This window comes from Salvelinus namaycush, chromosome 40 (assembly GCF_016432855.1).
Source record: "Salvelinus namaycush isolate Seneca chromosome 40, SaNama_1.0, whole genome shotgun sequence".
NCBI lineage: Eukaryota > Metazoa > Chordata > Actinopteri > Salmoniformes > Salmonidae > Salvelinus > Salvelinus namaycush.
In genome coordinates this window covers 12,216,806-12,244,119 of record NC_052346.1, presented here as the reverse complement: position 1 = coordinate 12,244,119, position 27,314 = coordinate 12,216,806, and the positions used below count along the sequence as shown (strand labels likewise).

Genomic DNA, 27,314 nt, shown 5'->3' with positions numbered 1-27,314 from the left:
GGAGGCCTACAAATCCGACTCAGTTACACCAGCTCTGTCAGGAGGAATGGGCCAAAATTCACCCAACTTATTGTGGGAAGCTTGTGGAAGGCTACACGAAATGTTTGGCCCAAGTGAAACAATTAAGGCAATGTTACCAAATACTAATTGAATGTATGTAAACTTCTGACCCACTGGGAATGTGATGAAAGAAATAAAAGCTGAAAGAAATAATTCTCTACTATTACTCTGACATTTCACATTCTTAAAATAAAATGGTGATCCTAACTGACCTAAGACAGGGAATTGTTACTAGGATTAAATGTCAGGAATTGTGGAAAAACTGAGTTTAAATGTGTTTGGCTAAGGTGTATGTAAACTTCTGACTTCAACTGTAGGTACAGGGATAGGTACCAGAAGGTCACAGGTTCTAATCTTGTTGATGCCAGAGGTTTGAATCTGTGTGGTTTGTTTTCTAACCTTACCCCAACCACTATTCCTGAACTTAAACAATCACCTTTGTTTCTGCCCTCGACAGAACATCTAATAAGGAAAACCACATGTATAAATCCTGTGACTTTCACCACGTCAACGAGATGATTTTACAAATGTTGATTAGGGGCTTTATTCCATCTGTATGGCGGAAGTTCCACGCTATAGCGCAAATGAAATGCAATATTCGCGTAGACTGTATTCAAGGTAAACGCCACGGCAGCTTAATCAGAAATAACCTTTGCATTTCAATCAAGCTATAATGGGGGATCTTCTGCACTACAGATTGAATCAATTAGAAATGTGAGTTATATTCATTTGAAGTAAACTCATCCGACAAGACCTGAGGATCAATGCTGAATATAAACAGGCACAGTCAATTCTATCGATTACAAGTGAGAAAAGCTCCTGTATACGCCATTTCAAGTCCCAGTGCAGTCAAACGTGACTTTCCTAGGTTAGGTTGCCAGTTCGAATCTGGCGTGCGACTTGTTTTTCAATATTCCTCACTAATCACATTTCTAATCTACATGACTAACCATTTCTTAACCCAGTGCAGTCATGTGATTTTCCTGTTTTATAAAACGTTTCCACACTGAGGTTGGAGTAATACTGAAATTATGAAGCCCTTGTAGTGTAAGAGCTGTTTGAAAACGCAGGCTGAAATTTCAGACAATTTTGGCCTTCCATGGTGACGTCACCATGCGGTAAATTAGTTCGACCAATAAGAGTGTTCCAAACCTATCTGCCAATAAGCCAATTGTCAGTTTCCCCCCTCACTCAGGCCACTCCCAGACAGTATCAGCACAATGTTTGCCTGAGAAATTGCCCTTTGACAAAATATTTAGTGGGATTCATATTCAAACTACCTGAGTATTGAGTTTCAGAAGACATTCGCAAGCCCTATTTGATGCAGTGACTACAGTAAATACTGCATTTGGAGCAGCTGGTGCAAATAAGTTGTAAATGAATAGACATCACTGGTGTACAAAGTGTCACATTTTACATGATTGATTTGGTATGGCTAAATAACTTATGTTTTTACATTGACTACACATTACTACATTTTTAATAAATATGAATTATACAAAGATGATTAATCTAAAACTGCTGCTAAAAAATGAAGGCACTAAACTACAAGACGTAGTTTATACTTTCAACCAGACAATAGGCCATGTAAATGAATCTAAGGAAAGAGACCTCTAATTTTGGCCCTTGTAAATTGTGTACACAAGTCTGGCAAAAATATTTATCAGTCAAGTCACGATTATACAATCAATTGTCATGTGTCTCGATGGTTATTCCTTTAAAATCGATTGGTTACTGCATGTTTGTTTGATAAATAAAAAAGCGACGTTTAACATTTAGTGTTTCCCCACCACGTACCCCATCCCAACTTTCTTAGCTTTAGGAAAAATCCCTACAACTGCATAAGTGGATTTGACTCAACTCAGCCTATGACACACTGGACCAAACCGTTCCACCTCTTTGCAGCTTCCTGTCCAAATGGAGTTTCCGACATGGAGTTTTTGCAGGGTGATAAGGCACTGTTGATCTCTGTAGACTGGAGAATACCATGGGACTGCAGTACCAGCCAACTCAGAGGAGCAATACTCCATGCTTTAAAACAATAGTCAAAGTCTCCTCCAGGCTGTTACAGGGCCGTCTCAAAGATGACCAAGTTGCCGTCCGCTCCGACCCCTCCATTGGTCGTACTGGGACGACTCCGGCTGTTGTATGCCTGAATCAAGACGAGACAACCGGTGTTAGTGTATGCCAACCCTAAAAAAGCCAGAGGTATGTGGTGGACGCACAAGAACACAACTCCCACACATCTGTGTGGTAGCATGTCACTTTGAACAGAGTGGGAGAGTAAAGTGGACATGCTCTGTTGAGTCAGTGTGTACTTACCTGTTTAGCTGACTGCAGGAGGGCAACGGCCTCTTGCCTGCCTGTCTGCTGGACCATCTTGAAGAAGATACCGTCGTGGTTCTGAAGTAGGGTGTAGGGCTCGTCGTATGCATGGATCTGACCCGCGTCTAGAACCTGGGAACAGAATGAAGTTATAGTAAGTAATTTATGGTCTATCATTAGGGATACAAAAAGGACCTGACAAGCCCTTGGACACACGTTCAAAAGTTTGGGGTCACTTAGAGATGTTCTTGAAAGAAAAGCAAAAAAATGTTGGTCCATTTTAAAATACCAAATTGATCAGAAATACAGTGTAGACATTGTTAATGACTATTGTAGCTGGAAACTGCAGATTTTTAATGGAATATCTACATAGGTGTACAGAGGCCCATTATCAGCAAACATCACTCCTGTGTCGTGTTAGCTAATCCAAGTTTATCATTTCAAAAGGCTTGTTTATCATTAGAAAACCCTTTTGCAATTATGTTAACACATCTGAAAACTGTTGTGCTGATTTTAAAGAAGCAATAACTGGCCTTTAGACCAGTTGAGTATCTGGATCATCAGCATTTGTGGGTTCGATTCGGCTTAAAATAGCCAGAAACAAAGTACTTTCTTCTGAAACTTGTCAGTCTATTCTTGTTCTGAGAAATGAAGGCTATTCCATGCGAGAAATTGCCAAGAAACTGAAGATCTCAGCGCAAACTGGGTCTAACCAGAATAGAAAGAGTGGGAGGCCCCGATGAACAATTGAGCAAGAGGATAAGTACATTAGAGTATCTAGTTTGAGAAACATCTTAATCTTTTCTTTTTATTGGCCAGTCTGAGAGAGGGCTTTTTCTTTGCATCTCTGCCTAGAAGGCCAGCATCCCGGAGTCGCCTCTTCACGTTGAGACTGGTGTTTTGCGGGTACTATTTAATGAAGCTGCCAGTTGAGGACTTGTGACGCGTCTGTTTCTCAAACTAGACACTAATGTACTTGTCCTCTTGCTCAGTTGTGCACCGGGGCCTCCCACTATTCGGGTTAGAGCCAGTTTGCGCTATTCTGTGAAGGGAGTAGTACACAGCTTTGTATGAGATCTTCAGTTTCTTGGCAATTTCTCGCATGGAATAACCTATCAACTTTCTCAGAACAAGAATAGACTGACGAGTTTCAGAAGAAAGTACTTTTGTTTCTGACCATTTTGAGCCTGTAATCAAATGCTGATGCTCCAGATACTCAACTAGTCTAAAGAAGGCCAGTTTTATTGCTTCTTTAAATCAGGACAACAGTTTTCAGCTGTCCTAACAATTGCAAAAGGGTTTTCTAATGATCAATTAACCGTTTAAAATTATAAACTTGGATTAGCTAACACAACGTGCCATTGGAACACAGGAGTGATGGTTGATCATTGTGTAACTGGAGAGCTCTCACCAGAATGCGGTCGCTGTCTATGATGGTGTTGAGGCGGTGGGCGATGGTGAGCACGGTGCACTCCCTGAATTTGTCTCGTATCGTCTTCTGGATCAACTCATCTGTTCTACAGAGCCAGGACACAGACAACACACTCAGCTGGGAGGAAGAGAAACACACACACTTTCCTCTACTACTAGATACCTCCCAGTCTTATGTTGCATTCATAACCAAGTGGGAAGGTGGTAATTACCAGTTGGATGCTTTCAACTAATTGAGAAAAGACGAGTGGCTAATTGACAACAGGCTGCATCAAACTAAAATTACAGCTATCATGCCTGTGAACAAGTGTTCGAAAACCATATTAGTAAATTGCTTTATTTTTTTTTTTAAGTATGATTTTACTGTTTCATTTACCTGTCAAAAATGTTATCGAATTTCCTTAGTAGGTGAGGTCAGCATGTGAGAAAAGTCAGAACTCAGGGATGATAGACGAGTTTCCCCACTAGTAATTACTAGTTGGAGGGGCCTTCAAGTGGATTTTCCCAGTCATAAGTGGTAAATACCCCCTTCCCACTTGGTTATGAATGGAGCATATTAGCTGCCTCTGCTGCTCAGCTCTAAAGGACAGACAGGAGGTCCTCCATGGCAACACGTGTGTATGAGAGAGGCAGCTCTGTACCTGGGGTCCACGTTGGCCGTGGCCTCGTCGATGATGAGGATGCGGTTCTTCCTCAGGATGGCTCGGGCCAGACAGACCAGCTGCCTCTGACCCACACTGAAGTTGGAGCCCGACTCGGCCAGAACCGTCTCCATCTTATTGGGCAGCTCCTCCACCACAGACTTCAGCTGGACCTGGAGAGGAAACAGTTACTGGAGTAAGACCCTGATCAATGCCACCAAAAACACACATTAACCTGTATGTCAATATGTGAGAGTATGTCCCGTTACTGTATCAATAGGAGTCTGAGGAGCAGTACCTCTTGGAGAGCGTTCCACAGGTCTTCGTCTGTGTGCTGGCTAAAAGGGTCCAGGTTCTTCCTCATGGTGCCGGTGAAAAGTACCGGGTCCTGCAGAAACAGAAAAATGTAATAAGCTCTAACAGAGCCATATCTGAACTAGGAGCCTTTCCTTTACTACATTCAGAAGGACTAAGGGACAGAGCAGCCACAGAAGACCCACCAACAGTAGCTACCTGAGGTATGATGGACATCTTCTGGCGCAGGTCATGAAGGCCGATCTCGGAGGTCAGAACTCCGTCAATGTAGATCCTGCCCTCTGGCTCTGCCAGGCGGAAGAGCGCCGATACCAGGGAGCTTTTCCCCGCACCTGTCCTGCCCACGATGCCAACCTTCTCTTTGGGCCTGAACATGGCCTTCATGTCCTTCAGGACCACAGGTCCGTCTGAGCTGTAGGAGAAGCTGACCCGGTCAAAGGTGATGAGGCCTTGGCTCGGCCACTCAGGAGGAGGACGCTTCTGGGTTTCCCAGGGTGCTTCACTCTCCAGCTCTGTGTACTCCACCACCCTCTCCACTGATGTCATCTGAGGACGGTGAATTAACCATGTCAGTCAAACAAACCTGGCTTTTGTACTAGCATGGCGTCTCTAAGCAGCCCAGTACGAGCTCACTACCATCCAGGAAGGCAGGCCCAGATTCCAGCAACCCAAGCCATAGACTGTCCTCTCTGCTTCCGCACAGTAAGTGGTACCAGTGCATCAAGTCTGACACCAACAGGTTCCTGAACAGCTTCTATCCCCAAGCCACAAGACTGCTAAATAGCTAACAAAATGGCTACACGAATTATCAGAGTTGACCCTTGTATTTAATTTTGTCTCTATGCTCACTCACAGGACTCTACACACTGACTCATTTCATTAGCACACACACACACACACACATCATATTAGCTGCTGCTCCTCTGTTTATCATACATCCTGATGCATAGTTACCCCACCCCTATCACTCCAGTATCCCTGCACATTGTAAATATGGTACTGGAACTGACTGACCCCAAATATAGCTTACTCACTTCACATGCTCTTCTTATTTCTATTTCTCATGTGATTTTGTTCTGTTATTTTTAGTGCTGCATTGTTGGGTTTAGAGCTGGCAAGAAAAGGCATTTCACTGTACTTGTGCAGTACATTTAAACTTGAAACTAAAAGCATTATAGAGAGCTGCATTAAGAAGCTTCAGAAAACCCTCAGGCTGGATTCCTGAAAGATGTTATGGACGAACATTCCATCCTGGCATTAAAACCAGCATGAGCAAGATGAAAGGCCAAATAGACCAGGAGGCAGTTTCAGAGTGACCACTAATAGTTCTGAGAACTGGGTTACACATCTCAATCAACATACTTCCAGATGAAGTTGTCTGGTGGGTTTGTAAAGCATGTAGCATCTCTGAAGAAGGGGTTGATTGTAATTACAGGTGTTCCTCTACATATCTGGTTGTCTCACCATGTTCTCCACCTCAGCACTCTGCCGTACCCCCCACTGGAACATCCCCATGAGAGTCACAGCGTAGGACAACGCCAGGCCTACAGATCCAGCCTCCACCTCTAACAAGGCCAGAGGAGAAACAAACAGGACACTGGTTAGACCCAATGCTCAATCAATCATTGCTATTCTAGGTCTGGTCTGGCAACAAGCTGGAGTTTTCATAACCTCCTTCAGCCCAAGTGTACAGTCTTGACCAAAAGTTTTGAAAATGACATATACATTTTCACAAAGTCTTCTGCCTCAGTTTGCGTGATGGCAATTTGCATATACTCCAGAATGTTATGAAGAGTGATCAGATGAATTGCAAAGTCCCTCTTTGCCATGCAAATTAACTGAATCCCTCCCCAAAATTCCACTGCATTTCAGCCCTGCCACAAAAGGACCAGCTGACATGTCAGTGATTCTCTCATTAACACAGGTGTGAGTGTTGACGAGGACAAGGCTTGAGATCACCCTGTCATGCTGATTTGAGTTCGAATAACAGACGGGAAGCTTCAAAAGGAGGGTGGTGCTTGGAATCATTGTTCTTCCTCTGTCAACCATGGTTACCTGCAAGGAAACACGTGCCGTCATCATTGCTTTGCACAAAAAGGGCTTCACAGGCAAGGATATTGCTGCAAGTAAGATTGCACCTAAATCAACCATTTATCAGATCATCAAGATCTTCAAGGAGAGCGGTTCAATTGTTGTGCAGAAGGCTTCAGGGCACCCAAGAAAGTCCAGCTGGTGCCAGGACCGCCTCCTAAAGTTGATTCAGCTGTGGGATCGGGGCACCACCAGTACAGAGCTTGCTCAGGAATGGCAGCAGGCAGGTGAGAGTGCATCTGCACGCACAGTGAGGCAAAGACTTTTGGAGGATGGCCTGGTGTCAAGAAGGGCAGCAAAGAAGCCACTTCTCTCCAGGAAAAACATCAGGGACAGACTGATATTCTGCAAAAGGTACAGGGATTGGACTGCTGAGGACTGGGGTAGTCATTTTCTCTGATGAATCCCCTTTCCGATTGTTTGGGGCATCCGGAAAAAAGCTTTCCGGAGAAGACAAGGTGAGCGCTACCATCAGTCCTGTGTCATGCCAACAGTAAAGCATCCTGAGACCATTCATGTGTGGGGTTGCTTCTCAGCCAAGGGAGTGGGCTCACTCACAATTTTGCCTGAACACAGCCGTGAATAAAGAATGGTACCAACACATCCTCCGTGAGCAACTTCTCCCAACCATCCAGGAACAGTTTGGTGATGAACAATGCCGTTTACAGCATGATGGAGCACCTTGCCATAAGGCAAAAGTGATAACTAAGTGACTCGGGGAACAAAATATCGATATTTTGGGTCCATGGCCAGGAAACCCCCCAGACCTTAATCCCATTTAGAACTTGTGGTCAATCCTCAAGAGGCAGGTGGACAAACAAAAACCCACAAATTCTGACAAACTCCAAGCATTGATTATGCAAGAATGGGCTGCCATCAGTCAGGATGTGGTCCAGAAGTTAATGGACAGCATGCCAGGGCGGATTGCAGAGGTCTTGAAAAAGAAGGGTCAACACTGCAAATATTGACTCTTTGCATCAACTTCATGTAATTGTCAATAAAAGCCTTTAACACTTAAGTATTCCATAGTAACATCTGACAAAAATATCTAAAGACACTGAAGCAGCAAACTTTGTGGAAACTAATATGTGTCATTCTCAAAACTTATGGCCACGACTGTACTCTGTAATTGTGTTGGCTCTGTGTGCCGTTGTCCCTTACGGTCTCGGAGCAGAAGGCAGCCGAAGGCGGTGATGGTGACGAAGACGGCACACATGCCATCCAGGCGGATGGCGAACCAGCGAGAGGTGACCAGGAACAGGAACCAGGATTCTGAGAGACACTGATTCAGTTATATTCCTATAGAACGGACCGCACAGAGTGGAGACTGGGTAGAATGTACACATGTTATTAAATATCATTCTCCATCAATGTACTTAGACCCATTGGAGACAAACAAAGCGGAAGTAAGGCAGCATTGAAAGGACAATCACCTGAGTGCAGATCCTGATAAGCGTCAAAGGTATTTTGGAATCGCTCCTCGGCTCTGAAGGCTCGAATCGTCCACAGACCTTGGAGGGACGAGGACAGGTGGGAAAAGACTGGACTCCGAGCTGCAGAGAGACACATGGTTACTGATTACTGTCCATGTGCACGCACACTATTAAGCAAAAAAGGCCACTGGCACTCACTGGTGGATTCCAGGCGCTTGACATCTCGTGACGTCTGCAGGAAGTAGCGTCTCAGGAACAGGAAGACGATGATAAGAGGAGCCAATGGGATGAGGATCCAGGGGATGACGGAGGCCGCTACAGCAACCACACCGATGATCTGCAGGAATATCTACTCAGGAAAACAGGCCCAAAGGGAACAGGTTAACTGGTGATCGAATAGTAAATACCTTGTGAAGATGACCGGCCAAAATGTGTCGTGGCTCACCTGAATGAAGTCCACAAAGGTCCAAGGTAAGGCCGCGTCCAGTTGGCCAATGTCCTTAGAGAAGCGGTTGAGGACTCTTCCTGGGACACAGAAGACAAGACCAGGAATTTAAAGACTTTTTGTTGTCGACAGATATTAATGTTTGACCTTAAGCAAACAATGTAGCGTCTCTCAACACAGAAAATCGTTCCAGTTTGCGCATTGGCTTATGGCTCACCAATTGGGTTAATGTCAAAGAAGCGTACAGGTGTCCGGAGGATAGAGTTGAACATGCGGTTGTGCAGAGACTGAGCAGCTTTCACCAGCACATTGAACATCACCAGACTCCTGGCAAAGCCAAAGATGAGAGTTGCTCCAGTCAAACCTGAAAACACAGATTTTCCATTTTAGGACGTTACATTTTGAAGCACACATTTTGTAAACAGACAGACACACAAACGTTATGGAGGAAGAAAGAGCCTGCATGACACTATTCTAGGAGTAGCAAAACAACTCCCCGAGTAGGGTTTCCACGGTGTCTCACCTGCGTAAATGCCGAGGTAGAAATCCAGGTTCAGCTGTTCCGTGACGTTGACACCATGTTGGACGGTCACAGTGCCGTTAACGTTGAGCTTCTCCTGCTCTCCTGCCCTGTCAATCACAGAGGAGACAGAGCTAAAGCAGAGAGCCAGTCCCAACACAGCATGTTAAAAGGGTAACATGACAGTTGCATGACTGGAAATGAACAGTAAAATTAAAACGTCTTACCAATAGGCCAACCACCAGTCCTGCAGAATATATGCTGCCTGCACACAAAAACATATGTTAGTAGACCTATATCATTTAATGAAGTCATCAGATTGAGTTTCTTCCACACTACTAGCGCTGCGTTTGACCATGTAGTTGTACTGGGGTTATGATGTCATTACCTGAGCTAGGAACTGGAGTAATACAACTCCTATCAACACCAGGATGTTGGCTCCTGCCTTCAGGTACTTGACATAGAGGCCGACGCCGATGCTCCCCTCTGAGCGGCTCTCCTCGACTACTGTCTGGACAGGCTCTGCCTGCATTACACACAAACACCATATGATTTATTGGGGGTTATTCATTAAAGGCACTGCAAATAAAATAACATTACGTTGCACAGATATCATGTTAAGTGAGTCATTCTGTACACTCTGTGTAGGAGAAACTCTGTAGAGGTTCAAGCACGAGGGAAGTTGAGAACTTACACAACCCCTGTGTTAAGGAATCTGAGCATGTCAACAAGATACAAATTCACTTGTTTTTTTTTTTAAAGGAAAGTACAACATGTACTTTGCTGTGGCTTGCATAGCTTCTACTAAAATTACAAGGCAACAGTAAACACTGTCCCCCACGAATGATGCAGTGCCCCCCCCCCCCATCTTGGGCCAAATAAGTGTAATTGTGTAAATGCCGGATTTCTATGGCAAGACATCATTCACCTAAGTCTCAAAATCGGGTCAGTGCTGTCTGAGATATGACGTGTGACGGACTTTGCTGTCTGGCAAACTTCTACTAAAGTTTGTACGCACTGCCTTGTGGACAAAAAGAGCAAGCACAGGTAACTTTTTCTTCACTCACTGCTTTGCTACAAAATATCAGGGGCAGAGTGAAAATGCTCCTAGTGACTATCTAAGGACTGGACCGGAAGTGGGCGGGACCCACCAAAAGCTGTTCAGTTCCATCTTTAACAGAGCGTATGGAGGAGGTGTGGGAGACCTCTGCATTCTGCGAGAGGGTGCGTCTGCATGGCGAGCGGCTTTCAGTCTCCGACCCTGGGGCTTGTGGCCCCTCCTCTTCCCTCTTCAGGAGGGAGGTGAAGTCGACCCCAGAGCGCTGGAGTTCGCTGTACGTCCCCCTTGCCACCATGTGACCCTGAAACAGACACACGAAAGTCACACCCCACAACATCTGGAGTTTGTATGTAATGTATAAGTCTGTCTGCATTTATATAGGTGTTCCTACGTGTGTTTACACCAACTTTGTTTACAGTGTAACCCATGGTAACACGTAACCACCCCCGCTTGCAGTGCAGGTCCTGCATTAACTTAAGCACAAGGTAGTGCATATGTGCTCCTATGTAGTCTTAAAGTGTGTGTGGAATGTTGAACACACCTCCTTGAGGACGAGGATCTGGTTGGCTGCTTGGAGGTACTGCAACTGGTGGGTGACCAGGATGCGGGGCTTATTCTTCAGAATACCACAGATACACCTGGACACACATGGAAATAAACACCGAGACAGACCCATGGAGACAGAGGATCAGTCTGAGATGACAGCAAACCTGCCAACTCTGTCCAACTTTTTAGAGTACCAGATGCGCGCCGGCAAATTGGAGATTGGCCCTGTTTGAGAGGTGACAATCACTAGGGCCAGCTCACAAGTATTGGCTTTTTAGACATGGCTCCTAAACAATAAAAGCTAAATCATTTTGAAAAAATGTAAAATATGATCGCATCGACACAGATCAAACTGGCTACACAAAGCTTCAGTAGGCTACCACAAAGGGAACCTGAACGCTGTTCTCTAGAAGAGTCCGCTGTTTCAGCCGAGGTAAAGGTGCCTATTGGATTCCTTGGCAGCGCATACATCATTTCAGATTTTCAAAATTGATAAAATCTCAAATCTAGTGCAAAGCATTTTAGAAGCATTTCCTCTATAGCTAATACCAGACACTCACTCATTCTTCATCGCACAGTCTTCTAAACTCCCGACTCCATTTAATGCCAAGATGTTTATCTTGATTTTTGATCATTACAGTCTATCAGGTTGTGTGATCCTCGTAATGTTACGTGGAAAATACAACTAATGAGACGCAGTATTAAATGTATATCACACTCGCCCGACCAGTTATTTTTCGTATTTGCATTTCATTTCTTTCACTAGCAAATGCGAGTGAACTGCTGACACTTTAGAGCCCACTGAATGTCCAGCTTATGTTTGCTAACGTCAACTTGAAAAAATGCGTTTACCTTTCCACAACACACGGAGTCAAAGGGATTTGTCCATGTGTACGTACAGCTGACAGTCGGCAAACTCAGCATCACATCAAACAGGAGGGGCAGACGCGGGGCAGCTACGTCCAATAATGATGTATTAAATTGCCATATCTGTTAACTCCACACATGTCTGTGTGTTGCAGCTCGAGAATCGGGATGATTTACTCAGTGGATGTATTTATTAAAATCAATTCAGGCCCTATTCATTTCTGCATACTTTTAACTCAATCTCGTACATGGACAGAATTGCATAGTTGGTAGGTAAAATGTGTGCATGTTGGCAGGTCTGTGACAGCATCCACACCAAAAACACAGATTTACACTTACAATGCTATTGAAACCTATTATAGCTTTTTGTGCAGCCCACCCCTCATCACTGCCCTGCTGGTTCCATTATGAACACTTTCCAGGGGACCATGTCATGTGACAGGAAGAGGTAGAGTACGGCTCTGTTGCCATTGTGTGCTTGACAGTGGCAGCAGCACCACTCCTTTTCCTGCCTTCCTACCCTCACTGGTCCCCACCGGGCCCCTCTGCTGTGATCAGAGGCTTGGGCTGCTTTGATGGAGACCTCAGGGAGGTTGGAATAGAACGCTCCAGACTTTCTGCTACCCTGCCAGATAAATAACCAGCCACCAACAAAGGACTGGGGGACAGGAGCAGGAACAGAATCCTTCATAACGCCCCAGAACAATAGTGTTAGTACCGTACATATTCCAGTTTATGCTTCAGTAAGTCAGTAGTTCTTCCACTGTATTACATACTTCAGTAAGAGAGGAACACATTGCTGTATGCTTTGCTCATGATGTTTGAGCTAATGTCCTTGCTTAGCCAATGTTACCGTAGCACATCTTGTTTAGACTTGGTGAGCTACCCTGTGGCAATCCCCGTGACCCCTTATAAAGGACAAGGAGAGTGAGGATTACGGTGCTGCAAAATGAAGTCAATTCTACATCTATTCCACATTGGTTCAACATCATTTCATTGAAATGACGTGGACACAACTTGGATTCAACCAGTGTGTGCCCAGTCGGTTCGTGTGTTCTATCGTTTTGCTCTTTTACAGTCATGTTGAGACGGTGTACTGAGAGCAAAGTTCTAGCAGTGTATTATTGTATTGCGTCACTATTCAGTTGTGTATAAAAAAATAAAAACTGTTTAGCTGAAACTGTGGTTCACTCACTGTTCAAACAGGTGTCTCCCGACCTCAGCATCCACAGCACTTAGAGGGTCGTCCAGCAGGTAGATATCAGCATCCTGGTACACAGCCCTGAGACACAACAAGGCTTTCAGATAGAGACTGGAGGATATTCATCTATAGAATTTCTCATTTCTACTCTGGTTTGAAGTGGAGCTGTGGGTTTACCGGGCCAGGTTCACTCTAGCTTTCTGTCCCCCACTGAGGGTGGCTCCTCTGTCCCCTATCAATGTCAGGTCGCCGTCTGGCAGCAGCTCCATGTCCTGAACACAGAAGGGACAACAAAGACGACAGGAGTTAATAGGACCCACAATCCCTCAAACAGGAGGACCATAATGACTATGTGCAGGACATGATCTTCCACACACAGAGGGAATGCAGTTTGTACACAGTGAAAGAGGACAGTGTTAGTGTTACAGAGTGCACGGCTGGGGAAGTGACATTCACTACAGATCACTGTGTCTTTGAAGTGTTCTCCATGGCAAGTGAATGTGTGGCTGAAAGTCCAGTCCTCTGATCAAAGAGGAAGTGTGTTTGTAGAGCAGATGTCCGTTTCATGGGATGTGGTTGTGAGCGTGAATCTAGTCTCACATTGTGTTCAATAGGGCAGAGGGGACAGAGCATGAATCTAGTCTCACATTGTGTTCAATAGGGCAGAGGGGACAGAGAGTGTGTATGTGTTCATGAACGAGTGTTGACAGCTCTGATGGAAGGCGTACCACCTAGAGCCCAAGGTGTTGGTTCTCTTTGCAGTCAAAGTTCAAGAGATCCAACGGTCTCAATGGAGCTTCAATCCTTGCATTTAGCAATCTCCCAGCGTTAAATACCATGAGAACTCCATCCAGTGTGTCTTACCCTCTTGAGGGCGCAGGCTCTCAGGACCTTCTCATACTTCTGAGGATGGAGCTCTTTGCCAAACAGGATGTTGCTGCGGATGGTTCCAGGGAACACCCAGGGCTGCTGGGAGGCATAGGTCAGCTGACCTTTGACCTTCAACACCCCTTTGTCGTGAGGCAACTCCCCCAGGATGGCGCTGAGCAGAGAGGACTGTGGGAAATTTGAAGGGGGAACAGGTGAGCTTGATAAGAACATACACTGAGTGTACAAAACACTAGGAACACCTTCCCAATATTGAGTTGCGCACCCCCCCCTTTTGCCCTCAGAATAGCCTCAAAATCGTCAGGGCATGGACTCTACATGGTGTCGAAAGCGTTACACAGAGATGCAGGTCCATGTGGACTCCAATGCTTCCCACATTTGTGTCAAGTTGGCTGGATGTTCTTTGGGTGGTGGATCCTTCTTGATACACACAGGAAAACTGTTGAACGTGAAAAACCCTACAGCATTGCAGTTCTTGACACACTCAAACCAGTCGCCTGGCACCTACTACCATACCCCATTCAAAGGCACTTAAATCTTTTGTCTTGCCCATTCACCCTCAATGGCACCATGTCTCAAGGTTTAAAAATCCTTATTTAACCTGTCCCCTCACCTTCGTCTACACTGATTAACTTCTTGTCAATAGGGGGGCGCTGCTTTCACTTTGGGAAAAATCGTGCCCAATTTAAACGGCCTCGTACTCTGTTCTAGATCATACAATATGCATATTATTATTACTATTGGATAGAAAACACTCTGAAGTTTCTAAAACTGTTTGAATTATATCTGTGAGTAAAACAACTCATTTGGCAGCAAACTTCCATACAGGAAGTGAAAAATCTGAAAACGAGGCTCTGTTTCAGGGCCTGCCTATTCAACTGGCTTTTATTTATCGATATGTATGTACTTCATACGCCTTCCACTAGATGTCAACAGGCAGTGGAAGGTGGAATGGGGTGTCTAGCTTGATCTGAGGCCGAATAAGAGCTTTTGGAGTGACAGGTCCGGTATTTTCTTTGTCTTCGACGGCGCGCGGGGGAGCTCGACATTGTCTTCTGAAAAGCATTCGGTTTACACAGCGAATATCTCCGGCTCTGATTTTATTTGATACATATGAGAAAAACATCAAAGTAGGTTTTTTCAACCGAGTTTTATCAGTTTATTCAACGTTTAATGGGACTTTTGGAATTTTCCGTTCTTTGTGCCAAGAGAGGATGGGAATGTTCGCGCCACAATGCTAGCCAAGGTTGCTAATTCGACCGAAGAAACGGACATTCTAAAACCAAACAACGATTTATTCTGGAAATAGGACTCCTTGTACAACATTCTGATGGAAGCTCAGCAAAAGTAAGAAAACATTTGATGTTATTTCGTATTTCTGTGTAATATGTTGATGCCTATTCTCCGCCGTGTTGGTGAGCACTGTCTCACAATAACCCAAGCTGTATGTTGTGATAAAGTTATTTTAAAAAATTAACACAGCGGTTGCATTAAGAACCAGTGTATCTTTCATTTGCCATATAACAAGTATTTTTATGTAAAGTTTATGATGAGTTCTTTGGTCAAATTAGGTGTGTCCAAAATATCTCCGGACATTCTGGGGAAATGTTGCTACGTATTCAGAAAGTATAACCACGATTTGCAGCTCTAAATATGCAAATTTTCGAACAAAACATAAATGTATTGTATAACATGATGTTATAAGACTGTCATCTGATGAAGTTGTCCAAAGGTTAGTGATTAATCTATTAATCTATCTATTGCTGGTTTTTGCGAAAGCTACCTTTGCGGTGAATAAATGCTTTTGTGTGTTTGGCTATTGTGGTAAGCTAATATAATTCTATATTGTGTTTTTGCTGTAAAACACTTTTTTAAAAATCGGAAATATTGGCTGGATTCACCTTTCATTTGCTGTACACCATGTATTTTTCATAAATGTTTTATGATGAGTATTTATGTATTTCACGTTGCTCTCTGTAATTATTCTGGCTGCTTTGGTGCTATTTTTGATGGTGGCTGCAATGTAAAATGATTTATACCTCATATGCACATTTTCGAACAAAACATAAATGTATTGTATAACATGTTATAAGACTGTCATCTGATGAAGTTGTGTCTTGGTTAGTGGCTAATTTTATCTCTATTTTGTCGGTTTTGTGAAAGCTACCTATGCGGTGGATGTTAACTCGAAATGACACAACGACAAGGTTCCAGTTTAACAAAGTTTACTCTACTATATGAACACACTACAAGGTAGCCATTACACTCAAGGCTAGGTCCAACAACGACTAGACTTCCTGCGCATGCGCACTCTTGACTGAGTGATAGCCCCGTAATAACAGAAATATAGGGATACTTAAAACATGAACTTAACAGTGGAAACATGGTGAAAATATGCGGTTGTGTGTTTGGCTATTGTGGTTAGCTAATAGAAATACATAGTGTTTTCGCTGTAAAACATTTAAAAAAAATCGGAAATGATGGCTGGATTCACAAGATGTTAATCTTTCATTTGCTGTATTGGACTTGTGTGCTGTATTGGACTTGTGATTTCATGAAAATTATATGATATCCCTGTCCCGCTAGGCTATGCTAGTCAGCTTTTTTGATGAGGAGGATCCCGGGTCCGGGAGGGTGATGAAGTAGAGGTTAAATTGGATTTAACAAGTGACATCAGTAAGGTATCATAGCATTGACCTGGTCAGTCTCATGGAAAGAGCAGGTATTCATAATGTTTTGTACACTCAGTGTACACAAAGAAAGGCACTATGTCACAGTCAGAGGAGAAAACCTCAATGTTTACAAATCCTGCAATACCCGTTTCTGATTCACACGGTAGAAAAATAAATATTCCAGTTGCCTTGCTGTCCTCATACAGTGATGTAATAGGCTGGCACACCAAGAAACATGACCTCTGACCTTTCCAGCCCCCACAGGTCCAATGACAGCGACAAGCTGCTCTGACTTTACTGTGAGTGACAGGTTCTGAAGAGACGGGGCGTCCTGACTCTGTAAAGAGTGAGAGAGGGGACATTTCAGGTTAGACTTTATTATAAGAGTTGTAATACAGTGAGAGGTTAGCATGTCTTGGGGGTATGATAACTTTCTCACTCATCATTATTCACAAATCATTCAGGACTATCCATAATCATGGTAGCAGCCACATTAATGTAGAAGTGTTTAGAAACATTATAGTCTTATTTACAATAAGCGACATTTAACATTTAATTTCTATTGGGCACAAAATAATCTGAAACAACCAAAACAAACAGCAAATGCATCCAACACGTTTTTAGTCACAAGCTTGATGTAATCAGTGTGTGCTAGGAATATGGGACCAAATACTAAACTGTTGACTACTTTAATACACAAGTGAATTTGTCCTAATACTTTTGGTCCCCTAAAATGGGAGGACATTGTACAAAAAGGTGCTGCAATTTCTAAACGGTTCACCCTATATGGATGAAAATACAGTCAAATTAAAGCTGAGTCTGCACCTTAACCTCCATAGTAATATTTCAAATCTGGAGTGTGTATACAGTGAGCTCAAAGTGTTGGAGTAGAGACAAAACAACAAAATTGCCTCTGTCCCAATACTTTGAGCTCACTGTATACACACACACACAACAAGTAGCATCAAGCTGTAATAAAGGTGTGTGAGATAGCAGTAAACAGCACTGAAGCTGTATTTAGGAGTCTGGATGGCAGCGGTTGAACATTCACCATGTCCCAGTAGCAAATCAGGTCCTGGATCTCCACATTGGGCTCTTGCTTCTCCTCCTGGAGGAATCCATGTTCGCTTTTCACAATCTCATCCAACAGGAGAAAAGTCTGAGAGTGGAAACAAGAGAGAACCAGTGATATACAGCCATGTCTCATCATGTTAACAAAACCACCGCGTCGAGACGGATCCCAGGCTTTGTTTACAATCGTGTTGGATCGAGATGACACATTTAACAACTTGAAGATCTTGATAGCAATGATGCCTGTTACGTCCCTGGCTTTGAACAATCAGATGACGTACAGTAATGAAAAGCCTGGCTGTGGCTCAGATAAGTCCCATGATGATTTTACAGTCACTGATCATAAAGATGATAATGTGACAGGATTACATAATGAGTCTTGGGAGTTCAGCCAGAGCTGGGACTTGTGTTTCACATTGGCATCCAGGCAACTGTCAGGACAGCACATCTAAAATTAACTAAAAAGGAACCCAGCGCAGAGACGACACCTGCACTGTCAGAAGCCAACACGTGCAGAAGACGAGCCTTGCACAACCTCAGGAGAGTTCTGGTATTGTATGGTTCACACAGAGATAATACTTACATATGTCAGAGATAATGCATACAGTAATGCACAATAACCAGAACAACTTGCTGGATTAAAACCACCCAAGAAAGAATGTGATTCACATCAGCGCTTAGCTGCTTTACGTCTTCATTTCACATGGTTTCTTTTTAACGAGGGACAATGCGTCATAGCATCTCTACCTTGGATTAACTACAGATGCTGTGTGCTTCCCAGTAACTTTACCATATGATACCACAAATAAATACTGAAACTCCTTAAAATGGTTGCAGTCTCAGAAGCTCACATGTATTTTGTACCTTGATCCTGCGGACGCTGATGCGCGTCTCAGACAGTTTCTCTATGGCCGAGGGGAAGAAGAGGGTGACGGTGAGGCGGACGGCACTGTACAAAGACACGGCCACAAACACCCGGCTGGCTGAGATGGTGTTCCCCAGGAGGACATAGACGGTGAAGGTGATGAAGACGATGATCTTACTGGCCGCAAAGAAGGAGGCCATGTTGAGGCCTCGCAGGTAGGAGCTCGACATGATCTTGGAGATCTCTTTCCTGGGGGAAGAATGGAAGAGAAGCGTTCCGTAACAAAAACAAACCCAGGAAGCATTTCAATAAATATAAGACCACAGAGAAACAAGTCTGCATATAAATATGCCTGAGGATGCTACATGATTGACATGAAAACCAGGAAGACGACACACTGATAACATGGCTTTGATGACTGTTGGTTTATCTGGCCACTTTTCTTAGCCCTGCGAGTATGTGTTAATATTCAACTGGGGAGGAGCAGGGGTTGTCCTGTTGCATGGGGAGAGGTTGTTGCTATCCAGAATTCAAACAGTGCCGATGTGCACCACAGATTCACTCAGTGACATTATGAACCACTGCACGAGGAATCCTTATGTAGCCCTTTATAAAATTGCTCAGATTGACTATTTTTATCACTGGGATGAACCATGGGCACCTTGTTCTCCTTATACTAACAGCCAGGTAACAGATTTAGACAGCCTTATGACTGGATAGTAGCAGCAGGTCCATGTCACAGCTCTGAGGTGGAGAAGCTGTGATAGAGCTTGTCGACACCTGTTAACATGCCAGTGGCTTTGTGTCAGCTCTGTGATCCGTTGTCCATTTTAGGACATCATCGTAGTATCCACGGAGTGTACAAAACATGAAGGTCACCTTAGTATTGCGTTGCACCCCACTTTTGCCCTCAGAGGAGCCTCAATTCGTTAGGTGGTGGACCATTCTTGACACACACAGGAAACTGTTCAGTGTGAAACTCAGCAGCGTTGCAGTTCTTGACACAAACCGGTGTGCATAGCACCTACTAGCTGTACGATATTTAGCTTCATTTAACTTCAAGCGTAACTTGATCACCTCTCTTGCACTGGACAACAGTCGTCACGAAAGCTTCCGTTAACTCTGTGTGCTCTTTGTAAACAAACATACCATGATTGGCTCAATCAGCTGCTTTGGGGAAGGGCTTCATAATGAGAAAAACAAACAGGCGAAATGAAGAACACCATCTGCTTTATCTATTAACCTAGTGCACAAGATAACTGCAGGTATTTATTTATAAAACATATACATACACTCAGTGTCCAGTTTATTAGGTACACCACCCCAACAGTAATTCACATGGCTGTGGCTTGCTATATAAAGCAGGCAGACAGGCATGCAGTTACTGTTCGATTGAACGTTAGAATGGGCAAAGCGAGTGACCTAAGAGACTAAGCATGGTATGATCGTCGGTGCCAAGCGGGCCGCTTCCAGTATCTCAGCAACGGCAGTGACTAAGATTACACAGAATGGTGCGACAAACAAAAAACATCCAGTCAGCGGTAGTCCTGTATGCTAAAAAAGCTAATGGATGAGCTCGAAGGAGAATGGCAAGAATCAGGCAGCCACAAACAGGCAAAGAACGGCGCAGTACAACACTGGTGTGCAGAACGGCAACTCGGAACACACAACTCCTCAGTCCTTGCAACAGATGACCACACCGGGGTTCCACTCCTATCAGCTAAAAACAAGAAGATGCGGCTCCAATGGGCACGCCATCACCAACGCTGGATAATTGAGGAGTGGAAAAACATTGCCTGGTCCAACGGTAGAGTCAGGATTTGGCGTAAGCAGCATTAGTCCATGGCCCCATCCTGCCTGGTGTCAATAGTACAGGCTGGTGGCGGTGTTGTAATGGTGTGGGGGAATGTTTTCCTGGCTCACGCTAGGTCCATTGATACTAATTGAGCAAAGTTTCTAATCTCTGAAAAATTCAGACCGTTCTGGAGGAAAAGGTGGGTCCAACCCGGTACTAGATGGGTGTACCTAATAAATTGGCCACTGACTATATATTGACAGTATTGAAAATCATACCGTGGGTATTTCAAAATACCCCAGTATACCACCCATGCCTAATGAAAAGGGTTAATCACTAGGATTTCAGTCGATTTGACTGACAACTGTATGTTTGTATAACTTATACATTTGTGTCAGTGTTACTTTGGCACAAAGTACTAGATACGCTTATCTAGACAATGCATTGAGTCTATCTAAAATGTCTGGACAAACCCTCAGGAGACAGACATGAATGTAGTTAGTGTGTTTGACAATTTCCTTAAACATCGTTACAACATCACAAGAAGCGATTGTTGGTGTCGATTCCTCATCACAGAAAAATAAGAGGAAGGTATTTGGTTAAAACACATCATGGGACCGTCACTCGCGTCAGCAATCCTAACAGGATAACCAGCTGAATTGAATCATGGGTGATGGCAGAATTCTTGAAATAACATATTTCACAATCTGTAATGGGCTTTGGACAATAGCGCTTGTTAAGTAAGCATTATTACAGTAACACTATCTACAAATCTAACACTATCTCAATATTGAGTTTGTTCTGTGCAGTGGGATCAGTTCAAAATCTTCAATGTTATACTTTTTTTTACCTTCTGACATCATTGACCAGTGCTGAGAAGGGCTTCTCCCAGGCATACATTTTGATGATCCTGATTCCAGACACCACTTCATTCATGGTGCGTATCCTATTGTCAGTCAAGGCAGCTGTTTTACTCCTGCAAGAAAACGAGGTCACTCAGTCACTTCAGTCATATCTCTTTGTGAATAGAAACTACTGATGTTTCCTGAGTTTAGTTCTGAGCAATTTTTAAGACTGTAAAAACACCAGCTCCAAGTGATTTTATTTTTGGAAATCTGTTCCAAAGTATTCCCACGCATAATAAGAGCTACATTTGTATACAATCATATGTAAGTAAGGTTTGAAATTACTATGATTTAGTCAAATGTTATATCTGTTTGGGCTTATTGCGGTCAATTTGCAGTCTACAAATTATTTGTAATCGTGTTCAAGCCCCCTGACCATCTGCTCAATAAAAAGATCTCACAGCTAAATCTAGTTGACAATCCCTGCATTAGGTTCAAAAAATAAAAGACCACTATATATTTCTTAGACAAACCTGATTTATTGACAAGACAGCCAATACGGTCCGCGCGAGGGTTACCTTCTCATGCGGTCCGCGCGAGGGTTACCGTCTCATGCGGTCCGCGCGAGGGTTACCGTCTCATGCGGTCCGCGCGAGGGTTACCGTCTCATGCGGTCCGCGCTAGAAGCAGGCCAAAGATCAGTTTACAAAGCCATTGGTATGTTCATTGGGTTTGGTATTGGGCGAGAAAAGGAGGAAGGCACTCACTGAACTCCCTGCTTGTTCTGAAAAATCTTAAGCTCAAACTCCTATCTACATTGTGTGTTACCTGAACTTGGAGAAGAGCCTTCCGAACATGGTCTGCGTTGGCATGAGGATGACGAGGACAGCCATGCCTGCGAGGCATGATGGGCCAATCTCCACCCACAGCAGCCCCAGGACGGCCGCTGCCTGGAGAGGCCCCACCCACAGGAAGTGCAGAAAAATAGTCACCTGTAACCAAGGAGGAGGGGGGGGGGGGGGGGAGGGGGGGGGGGGGGGGGGGGGGAAATCATGTGTTGGAACTCATAGGGTGATAGTATTTCTAAACGACAACAGGATTTTGGGAGATTATTGTACATCAGTTGTCTCAAATTCCCACCAGTGACTTACGGGCCTGATGTGGCCCACAAGCCATGAGTTCTAGACCTCTGTGTTACATCTACAACATGGCTGCTTCATCTACACTGTAGTTTGATGCTACAGTCACTGAATCGGACTGTGTACGTTCCGTTCAGCCATGTTCTAAACAGTCATCTGTAGCAGCATCTTTCCTTGACTTTGAATCATTGACCACAACATGCATCAGAACAGTAGGGCAATGTTTCCCCAACCGTGGTCCTTGAGTACCCCTAACAGTACACGCTTTCATTGTAGCCCTTGACAAACGCACCTCATTCAACTCATTGAGGGCTTGATTAGTTGACCAGTTGAATCAGGTGTGCTTGTCCATGGTTACAATAACAATGTGTACACTGGAGTAACAACTCAAATGTTAATTTGTCTGCCAGGTGCCCGGAGAAGCCTGTGACTGACCTTTATCAGAATGCACAGTACTGTACTTCAGTCTGTCACCAAGAAACAGATCCCTTTAGATGCCAAAATAGGTTAAGTTTTCACCCCAGGTGTCAGCACACTGATCAAAATTAAACTCGGGTGTTAACCTACATGGTGCCAGTCAAAGTAACAACTCAGTCAGCCTTGTGCGACTTATGCAACCTTCCAGGGTTGAAGTAACAGAGCTGATATTGGATTAGGTCTGTCTACACAGTAGATCAAAAGTACAGGTTCATTTTCAACTGCTTTTTTCTGCTGTTGCTATTAGACCAAGTCAGCAATATACAAAGTGATGAAAAAATATATATATTACCCTTATGTATTACAGGGTTCATACCTCATCAAACTTGTTGACATCGTTGGATAGCAGGTTTACTATTTGGCCTGTGGTTGTTTTTCCCATCGCTGCACTGCTGAGACACAGGGCCTGGGGTGACACAGACATTACCAAGTTAATTATTGCAAACTCAATAAATAACACCAGTGATTTGTCACTGTCACAATACAAAGAAAATACCTACACGTCAGTTTGGAAAGGCTGTCATACCCTAGAGCAGTGTTTCCCAGCCCTCTCCTCAGAGACCACTAGTCGCTTCACATTTTTGTTGTAGACCTAAACTGGCACACCTGATTAAATTACTCTATCAATCATCAACCCCTTGACTAATTGAATCAGGTGTGCAAGTTTAGGACGACAACAAAAATGTGAAACGTATGTTGGTCCCTGAGGAGAGGGTTGGGAAATACTGCCCTAGAGCAGGGGTGTCAAACTCATTCCAAGGATGGCCAAGTATCTGCGGGTTTGCGAGTATCTGCGAGCGAGAACCCGCAGATACTCTGCCCTCTGTGGAATGAGGGCCCCCACTCGGCTGACTAAAGGATGAGCCTCTCTCTCTCTCTCTCTCTCTTCCCCCAAGAGAGAGAGAGAGAGAGAGGCTCATCCTTTAGTCAGCCGAGTTCAAGTTCAGAAACGACCTTGAAAAAAAAACGGGTGTAGGCATGTGTCTCTTATAAAGACCTTCTTGTAGATCATGTGACACATGGCTACTCGCATCTTCATGCCGGTCCTCTGGACGTGGTAGAAGTAGAGGTGATGCGTGACGGCCAGGATCAGGGTGGACAGACAGACACCAGCAGCGTAGCCAAAGGCCTCATACAGTGCGTCCATATTATCAGGATCGTACTTCTCAAAGTACTGGATCAGCTTTCCCAAGAACACTGGCTGGATCACCTTAATCACCTCCTATTGGAGGAACAAGAGAAGAGGTAGAGAATACAACAGAGGATATGAGGTGAATCTACAGCTTGATATATAAACATATATCATTGAAATTCCCTAGCAGGGCTGAGTACCGATAAGTCTTCAACAAGTTGTGGTTTTTTTCTACATACCTCAATAAGAGTAAAGATCCCCAGCACTGCGTAGGGTTTCCAATAGCACTTGATGAGGACTTTGGTGAGTTTGGGAGGCCTGAGATCTTTAGCAGCCTTCTGCACCTCATGGTCCCAGTGCCTGAGGAAAGACGGCTTTCCGTTTACTATGGGAGAATCGCAATTGAAATGACTTGATTTCTCACGTCCTCTCCAATGAGTTTTGAGAAGGAGGCGAGGACTGACAACGCAAGAAGTCCCTATAGGTACCTGGATGTTCAATTCTGCATTGCATCATGTGGTGATACAATTGCACTTAAAAATGGACAATCTAGGATTGGTACAGCCATTTATTTACATTTAAATTAGTGACATAGATCACACATGGAACACCTTTAAATAGTTCTGAAGTAACTATTAAAATATATCGAGGTCATTTTCCCTGCAAAAACAAGGAGTTTTTATTATTCAAACCACCTGTGGGTCAGATTGGACCCCCTCCAATGTTTGACACCCATGTTTCGATAAAGACAACAGATTGGTCAGCCTAACCACATTTAACAGACGTAGGATATTTTAGTTAAATTTGTGTACCTCCATTTAGTATGATATGCTACGTTGCGAATGGAATAATGGTCCGGTTACTTAAGACAGAAACAAAAGTTGGGTGGTTGGCCAGGGAGAATGGGTCCGTCCAGCAACTCAAAGGTTGCATGTTTTAGTCGCGTCGGGGACAACTGTAGCATTTTAGCTAACCGTTCCCCTAACCTCTACTTTGCAGGTATGGAGAATTTAAGTTAATACTCCTAACCTGCTGCTTTAGCCGCTAACGTTAGCCACAAATGCTAATGACGCAACAAGAAGCCTGGCCTCAGAGCAAGACGTATAATACTATACATCCTCCAAGATGCTTGATACATTCAGTCATCCAATTTGTATGATGTGGTACGACCGTTATTCCATTTGTAAGGTAACATATCATACTAAATGGAGGGATACAAATGTACATTCCAAATCTACAAATTGCCCTGAGTCCAGGTTGGATAGGTGAATCTAGACAACTTTATTTTCTAATATTTCTCATTTTTTCATTTACATGCTTCCTTTGATTGAGCTATTTCATAATCGTCCTTGAAAGCAGGCAGGACAGGCAGCCTGTAAAATATTAACAATGACATGTTAAATGCAGCAACTCCTTTCCATCTATTTATCAAAGGGTAAACAGCCAACAGAATATGGCTGTCATGATATGCTTGGGGTATAGTAGTGGGAGGATAAACATCCTCAGGTGGGCGATAAGCAACTGGTTCGAAGACCATTCTGCTATTAACGTTCTATTTGGCCTTAATTAACCACAATTCAACAGGCCACTTCTGACTTAGTTCAGATATATATGTTTGCCATACCTCTGTAGTTCCTCTCCCAGACTCTCAGATCCATCCTCCGGAAGCACTTTGTACATGTCATCTTCCTCTAGCCTCCGTTTGTATCCAATGCGGAACAAAGGATTTAGCCAGCTAATGAAAAAGGGAATAGAAGAGGTAGAGATGAAGAGAAGAGTTCAATACATGTAGTGTTACATTGAGGATGAGCAGGGCAATGCATGCACTAGACCAGGGGTTCACAAACTCGGTCCTGGCCCCCGGGTGCACGCCCCCCCCCCCCCCCCCCCAGCACTACACATCTGATTCAAATAATAAAATCTTGATGATGAGTTAGTTATTTGAATCACTGTGTAGTGCTAGTGAAAATAAAAAAAATAAAAAAATAACTTGCACTCAGGGAGGCCCCCGGACCAAGTTTGGGAAACCTTGCAGTAGACCAGTGCTTCCTAACCTTTTTCACCCATGCCCCCCTTTCATCTAGGGCTAGGAATTACCAGTATCCTCACGATATTATCCCAATACTTAAGTGCCGATATTATATGTATTGTGATTCTATACTGTGATTTTATTGCGACTCGATGTTCCAAACATATTGCTCACCATATGTCTGCTGCAGAGGGACAAGAGAGCTATGAGAAAACGAGTTTTGATCCGTCATAGAAATAAAAGTGCTGAAATGAATTGGCTCCCTACTTAGAAAGATGGAGAACAAGCTATGAAGGAAAAATACTGGAGATTTGGTACAGCAAACTAGCAAAACAATATTGGTATAGTCAAAACAATACATCATCAAAAATAATATCCCAATATGTAGCTATCAATTTTTTCCCCGATGACTATTTTCATAATTGGTGAACATCACCTGGACATTTCTGACAAGTTATAAATAGCTCTAAGGTCTGCAAAGACAAGAGGACAACTGCTGATTCACTACCCAATTTCGAAATTTCACCTTGTGCATTCTACTATTACAACTTTCAAGAGTAAGTTGAACGCCTGACTGAGTTTATAAAAATAAAAGTTTATTCTTCATCTCCCACTACCTCTCCAAGCCCTCAGCAGTAGACAATCTACTCTATTTGTGACATAAGCCTACTGGTAGCATGTCTTTGTAAAAAGCATTTATTGCAAATGCTTGAGTAGCCAACTGTGTGCACTGTGCATGTAAAATGTACTAATTGTCAGCAAATGCCTTAGCAAAAAAACGATTTTGCTCAAAACATGTGTTTTACCCATTTGTACATTACTGTATTTATACGTGGGGCTGGGGTATTGTTTTTCAACAGGAAATGTCAAAAAATTGCTGGAGTCCGTCTTTAATGTAGATATAAAGCACAGCTTGTCTCATTCAAGTCAAAACGAGGCATCCATCCTTTCCCTTCTCGCAGAGGTTGACATCGGAGTGTATCCGAGACAAATGAGATGGCGATTAATAGCCTAGTTTGCGCAAACAATATTCTTGATATACTTAATCCAAGAATCAACCGGAAATTGCGATTTCACCGTGGGGAAAACCATCGAATTACATGGGTAAAACGAACTTTGTGTTAAACCATACTAATGATTTGAGTTATAAGTGTTTATTATGACGTTATACCTAATTTAATTAAACAGCTAATCGTTTAACCCCTCAAACTAAAATTAACCGAATACGTTTCGAATAGCCTAACGATACCACTTTCAGTAAACACTATAACGACTAGCTCAACTTTATTTCAATAACCCGGCGGCGAAGGTTGTTGACTTACCAGAAGAACACCTGGGAGAAAAGATTAGCTGTTGCCGATGGATTTGTCTTCGCATCTTTTTTTACCGGTTCCATATTTCCCTGCTGGCATTATTCAAAGGCTTGGCCAACTTCCTCGCGTGCAGTGCGACAAAGTCTGCTACCT

At 43.6% G+C, this 27,314-nt stretch overlaps 1 protein-coding gene across 1 annotated transcript; it reads right to left on the bottom strand.

The window, feature by feature from the left end:
• Positions 1-336: 336 nt before the first annotated feature.
• On the bottom strand, positions 337-27,314 carry LOC120033739 (multidrug resistance-associated protein 4-like). The gene is made up of 30 exons (XM_038980190.1): positions 27,171-27,314; positions 25,444-25,554; positions 24,059-24,179; positions 23,685-23,909; positions 23,004-23,093; positions 21,900-22,063; positions 21,077-21,202; positions 18,431-18,680; positions 17,547-17,654; positions 16,743-16,832; positions 13,800-13,991; positions 13,113-13,207; positions 12,930-13,016; positions 10,863-10,959; positions 10,413-10,622; positions 9,650-9,787; positions 9,489-9,526; positions 9,265-9,371; positions 8,959-9,105; positions 8,742-8,821; positions 8,495-8,645; positions 8,297-8,416; positions 8,025-8,135; positions 6,237-6,337; positions 4,971-5,318; positions 4,756-4,845; positions 4,458-4,630; positions 3,797-3,902; positions 2,383-2,517; positions 337-2,212 (listed from the first exon to the last, which is right to left on the bottom strand). The coding sequence occupies exons 1-30, from the start codon at positions 27,242-27,244 to the stop codon at positions 2,126-2,128; spliced, it is 3,972 nt and encodes a 1,323-aa protein (XP_038836118.1). The 5' UTR covers positions 27,245-27,314; the 3' UTR covers positions 337-2,125.

Excerpts from the sequence above, each read along its gene's own strand:
- LOC120033739 (XM_038980190.1), bottom strand. The coding sequence starts at position 27,244 with ATGGAACCGGTAAAAAAAGATGCGAAGACAAATCCATCGGCAACAGCT. Across the intron at positions 21,203-21,899 it reads AGGCTCTTCTCCAAGTTCAG|GAGTAAAACAGCTGCCTTGA; the intron begins GTAACACACAAT and ends GTTTTCTTGCAG. Across the intron at positions 17,655-18,430 it reads TCAGCGTCCGCAGGATCAAG|ACTTTTCTCCTGTTGGATGA; the intron begins GTACAAAATACA and ends TTCCACTCTCAG.